General features: G+C 42.5%; 1 protein-coding gene across 5 annotated transcripts in view; it reads left to right on the plus strand.

Annotated features, from left to right (window-relative positions):
* LOC144669280 (opioid-binding protein/cell adhesion molecule-like) overlaps nucleotides 1-12146 on the plus strand; it is a 1107986-nt gene that overhangs the window by 691282 nt on the left and 404558 nt on the right. For all 5 annotated transcript variants that reach the window (XM_078531641.1, XM_078531615.1, XM_078531632.1 and 2 more), the window contains exon 3: nucleotides 9473-9598. In XM_078531641.1, the coding sequence (XP_078387767.1) occupies nucleotides 9473-9598 (126 nt within the window). The remainder of the gene's footprint in view (nucleotides 1-9472; nucleotides 9599-12146) is intronic.

Genomic DNA, 12146 nt, shown 5'->3' on the forward strand with positions numbered 1-12146 from the left:
AATGTGTCATCATTTAGCTTGTGTGGATATGTGTGCTTCATAAACAATAAATCTATCTGAAGTACAAACAAAACAGTAGTGCATTATGTTGGAGCACCAGCCTGCTGTGCAATAGATTGATAAGATGCAGGTTCATCACATCGTGACAAGTGTCGCTGAAGATATATGGAGCAGAGACCACATGCTCCTCTATAAAGAGGGAGAGAAACAGTTGAGTGAATCAATGCAGATCAGTCTTATACATCTCCCAGTGGCTCATTACAGAGTAGTATTATGGAGAAAAGGACCTTCTCTTGCTCTTCACATGAGGAATTCTGTATTGTGATAAAGTTATACAGCATAGAAACAGGCCCTTCGGCCCATCATGTCCGTGTCGGCCATCATGCACCTATCTATTCTAATGCCATTTTCCAGCACTTGGCCCCTAGCCCGTATGCTATGGCATTTCAAGTGCTCATCTAAATACTTCTTAAATGTTGTGAGTGTTCCTGCCTCTACCACCCCCTTCAGGCAGCATGTTCCAGATTCCAACCATGCTCTGGGTGAAAATATTTTTCCTCAAATCTCCTCTAAACCTCCTGCCCCTTACCTTAAACCTATGCCCCCTGGTTATTGACACCTCTGCTAAGGGGAAAAGTTGCTTCCTATCTACCCTCTCTATGCCGCTTATAATTTTGTATACCTCTATCAGGTCCCCCCTTATCCTTCTCTGCTAAGGAAAACAACTCTAGCCTACCCAGTCTCTCTTCATAGCTGAAACACTCCAGCCCAGGCAACATCCTGGTAAATATCCTCTGCACCCTCTCCAGTGCAATCACATCCTTCCTATAGTGTGACGACCAGAACTGCAAACAATACTCCAGATGTGGCTTAACTAACGCTTTATACAGCCCAATCATAACTCCCCTGCTCTTGTATTCTATGCCTCAGCTAATAAAATTGTCTTAAAAGACAGAAATGGTGAGCCCAACGCAAACAAAACTCAGTTTTAAAAGGTGTCAGATTTTAAGTGTCAGTCTATATCAAAAGTATTCTTTAGGTTACATCCTTTAGTTTAATGGTCCAGGATAATTGTCTGCACAGGGCTCCAGGCAGATCTTTTTGTAACGATCAATAAACCTAAAGATAGATTGCTGATTCCCTTTAATTCACCATTACCTCTTAGATTTTACTGCTTGGATCTATCTTTATGTCCCGTCTAAACTTTCATAATCTAGATGTTGAAAAAATGCATTTATGAACCTATTTTGCCTTGCACATTTTAATTTCATTTGGAAGAAGGAGGAGAGATGAGGGCAGTGCAGTTGGTGTACTGTATTTGGATTTTCAAAATGCATTTAGCAAAATATTAAGTTAGGCTTGTTAGCAAAATTGAAACCCCTGGGATAAAAGTGGCAGGAGCAGCATGAATACAAATTGCCTAAAGGACAGAAAGCACAGAGTTACTGTGACTGGCTTTTTATTTTTAGTTGGAAAGCGGTAGACAGCAGAGTTCCCCAAAGTTCAGTTCCAGGACCACTGCTGTTTTCGATATACATCAATGACTTGGAGGGTAAAGAGCACAATTTTGAAATTTGCAATGACACAAAAGTTGGAAGTATAATAAACAGTGAGGAAAATAGCAGTAGACTTCAAGAGGACATTGACAGCCTAGTGCAGGGGTTAGCAATTAGGAGAGTTTTTAAAAAAAATTCGGTCAAAAATGCAATATCTTAAGAGCTGCAATGCCGTTACTCAAATGCCAATAATAATGAAATACAAGACAGAAACACATTTCTTCTTTGTAGTCATTCAATCCCTTGAAAAATGCCAACCTATTTCAAATTAAGTTCAAATCTTCATTAGTTTAAAAAAAATGTATCGACCCTAATATTCAGTATAGTACTACAGATGAACGTCACAAACATCTGTTGCCTATAATAAAATAAATTGTTTTGTAACAAAATACCCTCAAAACAAGAGCCACCATGAGTTCCTTTATGGATGTGTGGTCTATATCCATGAGTGACTCACGGTCAGCTGTGGTGAAATTTTGCTTGGCGAAACAGTGCGGCTGTAATTAGGTATGAATTTTGATCCAAGCAAGTTTTCAAAAGAATTTCCTACTTTTGTGATTAAATGTTTCCAAGTTCTAGCTGTTATCTCTTAAAATATTCATCACCGAGGAGATAACTGATATTCTTTTAAAAGTAGAAACACATCTAGGGTAACTATTTTCTAAAAATTGACCATGAGAAAAAATGGGTTCAGTGGATAATGTCGGAAGCTGCACGAGCTCTTAATAAGCCACATGGTTGCTGCAGATCTGCAAGTTACCAGCCTTGGCTAGTGGAATGGGTTGGCACATGGCAGATGCGATTCAACACAGAAAAGTGTGAGGTGATACATTTTGCTCGAAAGAATGAGCAAAGACAATACAAGATAAATGGCACAATTTTAAAGGGGACTCGAGAAGAGAGAGACCCGGGCGGTGTTAGTGCACATATCTTTGAAGGATATGCTTGCAAACTTGTCATAAAGCAAAGGGGATCCTGGGCTTTATAAATAGTGGCACAGACTACAAAAGCTGGAAAGCGATGCTGAACTATGTAAAATATTCGTTGAACCCCAGCTGGACAATTGTGTACAGCTTTAGAAAAGACTTGAAGGCTTTTGAGAGGGTAGATTTACGAGAATGGTTCCATGGATGAGGGATCACAGTTACGTGAATAGATCGAAGAAGCTGGAGTTGTTCGCCTTGGAGCAGAGAAAGCTAAGAGAAGATAGAAAGATAGAAGTGTTTCAAATCACAAAGGAATTAGATTTTAAAAAGAGAAACTGTTTCCAATGGCTGAAGGGTCGATAACCAGGGGCACAGATGTAAGGTGATTAGCAAAAGGCCCAGAAGCGGCATAACTAAAGTTTGAACTAATTGGTTTGGAGGATGAAGGATAGTCTAGATGGCTAATACCTCCTCAATAAGATGGAGTATGGTAATTGTGGGGTTTGAAAATAGAAATTGGCATCTTGAACTCAATTCACAGAGAACCATGGAACTGGACAGATGTCAGTGTAATTGTTGTTCGGTACCTGATGCAGGAGAGGGCATAGGCTATAAAATTCTCTAATAACTGAAGTGTGTGAAGGATGAAGGCAGGCAAACTGATAAGAAGAGCATTGGAGAAATTAATCTTCGAGTATTCAAGTATTTTTTATTCATTCATCGGATGTGGGCATTGCGGGCAAGGCCAGCATTTATTGCCCATCCCTAATTGTCCTTGAGAAGGTGGTATTGAGCTGCCTTTTTGAACTGCGGCAGTCCATGTGGTGCAGTTACACCCTCAGTGCTGTTCAGAAGCGAGTTCCAGGATTTTGACCCAGCGACAGTGAAGGAATGGCGATATATTTCCAAGTCAGGATAATGAATGGCTTGGATGGGGACTTCCAGATGGTGGCGTTCACATGTGTTTGCTGCCCTTGTCCTTCTAGATGGTAGCAGTCATGGGTTTCAAAGGTGCTGTCTAAGGAGCCTTGGTGAGTTCCTGGAGTGCATCTTGTAGATGGTACACGCTGCTGCCACTGCACACGGTGGTGGAGGGAGTGAATGGTGTGGATGTGGTGCCAATCAAGCGGGCTGCTTTGTCCTGGATGGTGTCAAGCTTCCTGAGTGTTATGGGAGCTGCACTCATCTAAGCAAGTGGAAAGTGTTCCATCACACTCCTGACTTGTGCCTTGTAGATGGTGGACATGTTTTGGGGAGTCAGGAGGTGAGTTACTCGCCTCAGGATTCCTAGCCTCTGACCTGCTCTTGTAGCCATAATATTTACATGGCTGGTCCAGTTTAGTTTCTGATCAATGGTAACCCCCAAGATGATGTTACTGGGGTATTCATCGATGGCAATACCATTGACTGTCAAGCGGTGATGGTTAGTTTCTCTCTTGTTGGAGATGGTCATTGCCTGGAACTTGTGTGGCGTGAATGTTACTTGCCACTTGTCAGCCCAAGCCTGGATATTGTCCAGGTCTTGCTGCGTTTGGATATGGACTGCTTCAGTACCTGAGGAGTCGCGAATGGTACTAAACAATCATCAGCAAACATCCCCACTTCTATGATGGAGGGAAGGTAATTGATGAAGCAGCTGAAGATGGTTGGGCCGAGGCACTATCCTGAGGAACTCCTGCAGTGATATCCTGGAACTGAGATGATTGACCTCCAACAACCACAACCATCTTCCTTTGTGCTGGATATGACTCCAACCAGTGGAGAGTTTTCCCCCTGATTCCCATTGACTCCAGTTTTACTAGGGCTCCTTGATGCCAGACTTGGCCAAATGCGGCCTTGATGTCAAGGGCAGTCACTCTCACCTCGCCTCTGGAGTTCAGCTTTTTTGTCCATGTTTAAATGAAGGCTGTAATGAGGTCAGGGGCTGAGTGACCCTGGCAAAACCCAAACTGAGCATCAGTGAGCAGGTTATTGCTAAGCAAATGCTGCTTGATAGCACTGTTGGTGACCCCTTCCATCACTTTACTTATGATGGAGGATAGACTGATGGGGCGGTAATTGGCCGGGTTGGATTTGTTCTGCTTTTTACGTGCAGGGCATACCTGGACAATTTTCCACATAGCTGGGTAGATGCCAGTGTTGTAACTGGACTGGAACAGCTTGGCTAGGGGCATGGCACGTTCTGGAGCACAGGTCTTCAGTACTATTGCCGGAATATTGTCAGGGCCATAGCCTTTGCAGTATCCAATGCCTTCAGCCGTTTCTTGCTATCACGTGGAGTGAATCGAATTGGTTGAGGACTGGCATCTGTGATGCTGGAGACCTCCAGAGGAAGCCAAGATGGATTGTCCACTCGGCACTTCTGGCTAAAGATTATTGCAAATGCTTCAGCCTTAACTTTTGCACTGATGTGCTGGGCTCCCCCGTCGTTGAGGATGGGGATATCTGTGGAGTCTCCTCCTCCAATGAGTTGCTTAATTGCCCACCGCCATTACGACTGGATGTGGCAGGACTACAGAGTTTAAATCTGATCCGTTGGTTGTGGGATTGGCTAGCTCTGTCTATCACTTGCCGCTTATGCTGTTTGGCACACAAGTAGTCATGAGTTGTAGCTTTACCAGGTTGACTTCATTTTTAGGTATGCTTGGTGCTGCTCCTGGCATGCTCTCCTGCACTTTTCATTGAACCGAGGTTGATTCCCTGGCTTGGTGGTAATAGTGAAATGGGAGATATGCCGGGTAATGAGGTTACAGATTGTGGCTGAATACAATTCTAGTGCTGCTGATGGCTCGAACTGCCTCATGGATGTCCAGCCTTGAGTTGCTGGATCTGTTTGAAATCTATCACATCTACCATGCCACACAACACGATGGAGGATATCCTCAATGTGAATACCCAACTTCTTCTTCACAACTGTGCGGTGGTCACTCCTGCCAATACTGTCATGGACAGATGCATCTGCACCAGGCAGATTGGTGAGGATGAGGTCAAGTATGTTGTTTCCTGTAGTTGGTTCCCTCACCACCTGCTGCAGACCCAGTCTAGCAGTTATGTCCTTTAGGAGTCGGCCAGCTCGGTCAGTGTGCTACCAAGCCATTCTTGGAAGTTCCCCATCCAGAGTACATTCCGTGCCCTTGTTAGTCTCAGTGTTTCCTCCAAGTGGTGTTCAACATGGAGGAGCACTGATTCATCAGTTGAGGGGAGGGAAGGTAGGTGGTAATCAGCAGAGGTTTCCTTGTCCATGTTTGACCTGATGCCATGAGATGCCATGGGGTCCGAATTTGTAGTTGTAGAAGAGAGTTTTCATAGCAGGGGATGGATATAAGTTTCAGAGGGCATTGTTCCAGAGTTTTCATACTGTTTAGTTTGAAAGACTTCAGTGATTTGAGTTGGTCAAAATAAATTGGTGTCCCAGTGTTTATCTTTTGCTTTACGGTAATTGGCAGCATAGCTAAAGATGGTGTGTGAATGTGCGTACAGACTAAAGTTGCTGTAATTTTTACAGTGAGGCACTATTTTTCTTTTTCTTCTTGGGATGTGGGCATTGCTGACAAGGCCAGCATTTATTACGCATCCTGAATTGTCCTTTGAAGGAACAATGATATTGTTTCAATTCAGAATGTTGAGTGACTTGATAGGGTAACTGGCAGGTAATGGTGGTCCTATGTGATTGCTGCCTCAGTGGCAGAGGTCATGAGTTTGGAAGGTGCTGTCAAAGGAGCTTTGGTGAGTTGCTGCAGTGTATTTTTTAAGTGGCACACACTTGTGCCACTGTGAGTGCTGGTGGTGGAGGGAGTGAATGTTTAATGTGGTGGATAGGGTGCCAGTCAAGTGGCTGCTTTGTCTTGGAAAGAATTGAGCTTCATGAGTATTGTTGCAGTCTTCCAGGCATGTAATGGCAGGCTTTGAGGTGTCAGGAAATAAGTTAGTCACTACAGAATTTCCAACCTCTGACCTGTTCTTGTAGCTGCAGCTTTTATATGGCTGGTCCATTTCAGATTCTGGTAAATGCTAACCCCCAGAGGATGTTGATGATGGGGGATTGAGAGATGGTAATATTGTTAAATGTCAAGGGAAGAAGGTTATATTCTGTCTTGTTGGAGATGGTTGTTTCTTGGCACTTGTGAGCTGCGAATGTTTACCACTTACCTCTTATTAGCCCAAGCCTGAATATTGTCCATGTTTTGCTGCATATGGGCACGGACTGCTTCAGTATCTGAGGAGTTGTGAATGGTAGTGAACACTGTGCAATCATTATCAAACATCCACATTTCTGACCTAATGTTGGAGGGAAGGTCATTGATGATGCAGTTGAAGATGGTTGGGTCTCGGGCACTACGCTGAGGAACTCCTGCAGCGATGCCCTCCGACTGAGACGAATGGCATCCAACAACAACAGCAATCTTCCTTTGTGCTAGGCTTGAATCCAAACAGTGGAAAGCTTCCCTCCCTCTCTCCCTCCCAATTCCCATTGACTCCAGTTTTGCTCGGGTTCCTTGATATCACATTTGGTCAAATGCTGCCTTGGTGTCAAGGGCAGTCACTCTCCTCTCATCACTGAAATTCAGCTGTTTTGTTTATGTTGGGATTAAGCTTGTTTGAGGTCTGGAGTTTGAACACTTGTCTGCTGTTCCAACCTAATATGTAACTGGTGTGTTTAAGTAATCAGACTGCACATAACCTTCTCCATCCAAAAGACAGTCTGCTTCTACCTCCCTATAATGTCACCTACCTCAACTTATCTGCTGCTGAAATCTCTTTTCCCTCTCTTCATTACTTAGAAACTCAGGATTGATCTGCCTGTTCAGAGAGAATGATGCAGACAGAGAGTGAAGATGACAATGTTGGGGAATCAACCCTCATTAGCAATATAAAACCAGAAATACCTGGAAAAACTCAGCAGGTCTGGCAGTATCGGCGGAGAAGAGCAAAGTCGACGTTTCGAGTCCTCATGACCCTTCAACAGAACTAAGTAGAAATAGGAAAGGGGTGAAATATTTGCTCTTCTCCGCTGATGCTGCCAAACCTGCTGAGTTTTTCCAGGTATTTCTGTTTTTGTTTTGGATTTCCAGCATCCGCAGTTTTTTGTTTTTATCTCATTAGCAATATGATCCTGCCTCTTCCACTGTAACTAGCCTGAATTCAGGCACAAGAAGCCCAGCTTTGATAGAAGAGTAGTGGGCCTTAAATAGCAAAGTCACATCCTGATGATGTCATCAGGACATGGGCTCTCTCCTACTGCAGGTCTGACTAATAGCTGCACAGTCCCGAACTGGCCAGAAAAACCTGGCAGCAGGCAGGACCTTGGCATGTTATTTGAAAAACGTTTATAGATTATTTTTAGGCCAGGGGCAATGATCCCTCTAAATTGTTTGTTTTTTGTTGTGAGCGGCCTGTTCATTTTGAATGCGCGGTATCTATAATTTGCTTTGCGTGGGTGCACACGTGTTCTATCTGAAATGGAGCAATTTGGGAGCAGTGCTCATGGCACTTTCTGGGACATTGCACGGCTGCACATGCAGCTTTGTTGGGCAGGCGAGCAGGAGCACTCCTGATTTGTACCTCAATTTAACATTGCCGCTGATTAGTCCTGTGGTCTCTTGGTTCACCTCCTATTTCTTTGTCCTTTGTACGTTTTGTTTTTTATCCCATCCACAGCACAACTCACTGTCCTGCCATCCCTATTTTCACTGACCAGCATTGCCTGCTTCGTCACAAATAGCTCAAATCCAAAATCCTTACCAATTTGTGTTTAAGTCCCTTTATGGCACCAGCTTTCACTGTCTCTGTTACTTCATCCAGCTCTACATGCTCTGACCCCACAAAAATCTCCCCGTTTATTCAAGTTCAGATCCTTAAATTCTCCTTATCCTCAGTTACCTGTGCCCCATTCTTTCTCTAAACCTGTCTGCTTTTCCAGAACCACCTCCTTTACCTTCCTTAACACTCACCTCGGTGATCCAGGTTTTGGTTCCCAATATGCAACCTGCCCCATCACAAATTTTTCCTCCTTGTTTTGGTGTTCATTTCCCTTTACCGCGCTCCCCCCCCACCGAAGAATCTGGGATGTTCTTTTATGCTATTGAAAAAGTACAAATGCAATCCATTATTTATGGCAGTACTGCATCTATTTAAATGTGTAACAATATTCCACAATAACGGCATTGCTGTAGTACTGAACTGTGCATTTGCCTGCTATGCAGAGTGCTCAGACATTCAGCAAATGGTACTTGCAAAGATTTCACTATGAATGCTTGTGGCAAGAGGTTGTTGAACAGAGTTTTTATTTCTTTTGGCATGATCATGTTCCATTAATGGCAGTTTGTAAGCGGCATAGACTGTCGGAATTGAGCTGATCCAATGATACCTTTGAATGCAAATTTCAATTTGGCCTTTTGAACATAACCAGCCTCCTATATAAACATATGATACAATGGGTGCTACTGCTTGGTCCAGCTATTAGAAAGCACATGATCCAGCTTTGTTGTCTGTTGCTGTATTATTCACACAACAAAAAACTGAAGTTGCAGCAATATGTTGACAGCCCTTGCAGTTGTATGTTGAACACAGCAACTAATTGCTTATTATCTGGCTTTCATTTCATTTATCTGTCACTGATCTATCTGTATCAGAGCTTGCTGGAAATATCAGTATTTGGGGTAACCCATCATTTTGAAACCCTGATGTTTCTTAATCATTGAATATTGAACCAAGATTAAGGGTGTTGAGCTATTTCTAAAACCTGTGCATTTCTTGTCAATTTACATAGAATTCATGCATTGTATACTAATGATAAGTTCTTGTTCTGAAACAAGTTCAGAGGAAGCTATCTTTGAAATCCATTTGTTTGATGCTTTCTTACAGTGGGGGATGGACTGTGAGACATTACTATCTTTCAAACACACAACCTGACTTAATCTCAAAGGAATACATCAATGAACTCTCACATCATAGTATTAAAACCAATCCTACTGTGTTTATCTCCCTCAGTTCCACCAAAAATCGTCAACATCTCCAGCAGCGTCTCTGTGAACGAGGGCAGCAACGTGACTCTCATGTGCTTGGCTATTGGAAGGCCAGAACCCACCGTGACATGGCGCCACCTTTCTCCACCAGGTAAGGGACCTTTCCTTGTGTAATCACAATTGACACAGATCCATAGAGTCAGGACAATAACAAGCTGTGAATGAAAAAAAAATGGGAGTTAACAAAAGAGGTTTACTGCAATCCAGGGCAGGTATTGTTTATTACGAATTGGTGAAATACATGTAACTATCTCGTTTATGTAATTGACAAAGACTTTTTAGTTCTTGCCAATTTAACATTGAAAGAGGCACTCAAAATCACTGGGCCTGATTTTGACTCTCTGCAAATGAATGGGTTCTGAATAAGTTAAAATCAGGCCCAAAATTCCTTCAAAATCCTGGAATAAGGATTGTAAGAGCGGTGCAAAAGCTTCAACTTAGTGCTTTACTTTGTATTGTTTTTATGCTTATGTAATTAGCTGGCACGAGTTTGTTGATTAGAAGTGCGGGGAGGACTCAAAGTTGCTGCAGTAGTTTGAAAGGAATTTGATTGGTCTTTAGACTCTTCAGGAAACAGAGCACATGGTATAATTTCATCATGCTGTATTCACGTATAATTTCAAGAGGTGTTGAAAGTTGAGACATGTTGATATGCTCTGCATTGATAACCTATCGCTGTGTTATACATAGCAACTTTCCAAATTCAGCTGAGTAAAAGGATGTTTCGCGATGGCACAATGTACTTGTCTAATGTGGTGTGACATAGATTCGTGGGATATCGGTTTGTCCTGCAGTTTGTCTCATGGTGCGCTCATAGCTGTGATTGTGAAGCTGATGATTACATAGATCAAGAACTCAGTATTCCCCGTAGGGCGAGCGAATCAGCAAGTGGCCCATGCTGCAATGTGCTTGCATATTTCAAAACAGTTCAGAAATGGCATCAAGCGATCCTAATGTTGATCACCTATCTGCTGTCTCATAGTCTAGGATAAGTGTGCGGACAGCGATAACTCAACTATAGTACTGCCATTTTCCTTGACTCCATATTCTTGGATTCCTTGAGGGCTTTACTTCCATTATTCTTTGGTTTTAAAATCTTCCTCCCCGAAGAATCTAGTCTCTACTCGGTGCTAATAGCAGAAGCATTTTGCAGCAAAATTTTACCTGTTAGTTGTAAATAAAAAAAGATGTCTCAAACCTATCCAATGTTTGTTGCTGTCATTGTGAGCCAGTCAGTCACGATGTTTTAGTGCAGCAAAGGTGAGTGACGGGAAGGATAATTTTATGGTTTGTTTGTTGAGAACCATAATTCATGATTTCACAACATGTATTTTGTTTGCATTGTGGAAGTACTTTGGAAACGTGTGTTCTTTTTAAAATAACAGGTTTCTGTCAGTTATGACTTCAGGTAAAAGCAACTTGACACCTGAGTAGGTCAGATGTAAGTTGTTGTTGTGGTCCATCGTTTTGTCTTGAACAACCCCGAGAGGCATACAAGCACACGAATTAGGAGCAGGAGTAAACCATTCGGCCATTCAATAAGGTCATGGCTAATCTGATTTTAACCTCAACTCCACATTCCCACCTACCCCCTATAACCTTTCACCCCCTTATCAAGAGCCTATCTACTTCTGTCTTAGAAGTATTTAAAGACTCTTTCTTCCACTGCCTTTTGAGGAAGAGAGTTCCAAAGACTCTCAACACTGAGAGAAAAAAATTTCTCCTCATCTCTGTCCTAAATGGGCGACACCTTATTTTTAAACAGTGGCCGTATCATTACATGAAAATTAATCACTAGAAATAGAAGTTTTAGAGGAACCACTTTTCTATGAATATTAAGAAGTCAGAATTACATTAAAGTTGTGAAAGGTCAGATATTCAGATTTGAGCACTTGGTAATAAATTAAAGATAGAGACAATTGATTCATTCTGAGGTTATACATCAATAGTTTGTTTTACTTGGTATAAAATTGGCAGAAGACTGGAAGGGGTTAGAAATGCTTCAAAAGATTGGGATAGAAATTGGTATCGATGTGCCCATTTTTCAGATGTAGGACAGGCAGTGGGGCAGGTGACCAGCCTGGTCTACTGTGCATTCTTCAGTGGTCCCTGCAGCCACAAGCTAAATGTGAGCTATTTATAATTTTATAAAAATTCTTTTATCTAGAGCCTGGAAGAGTAGGATTGATTCCTCCAACTCCACAGCCCTGGTGGTTAACCCCAACAGCCTCAACCTCCAATGTCCACTTCAATCCAGGAGCTTCCTTGGGGGCCCTTGTCAGCTTGGCAGCCATTCCAAATTCAATCCTGACAAGGATGAGCTGCCTGTAGGGATCCAACAAGCAACCACATCTTGTCCAGAATATATTGACGATCCAAATGACCAATCTTAAGGCAGCCTTGACCCTCTCTGTCCAAATGTGGCCTGAATCTGGGCCCAACAGCAGGACAGGATTAATTTCTACCAACTTGTCTTCTGTTTTTGAAATTTGCGATTTGCATGTGGTTTGCTTTCCACCTACACATTTATTATCTGAAACCTACACTTAGTTTTAACTTAAATGCTTGATGATTGGCTTGTACTTAATGTTTCAGCTAAATGTTTGCTCGACAGAAGAAATATGCGCTTTTTGTGATTG

This window comes from Cetorhinus maximus, chromosome 2 (assembly GCF_964194155.1).
Source record: "Cetorhinus maximus chromosome 2, sCetMax3.hap1.1, whole genome shotgun sequence".
Classification (NCBI taxonomy): domain Eukaryota; kingdom Metazoa; phylum Chordata; class Chondrichthyes; order Lamniformes; family Cetorhinidae; genus Cetorhinus; species Cetorhinus maximus.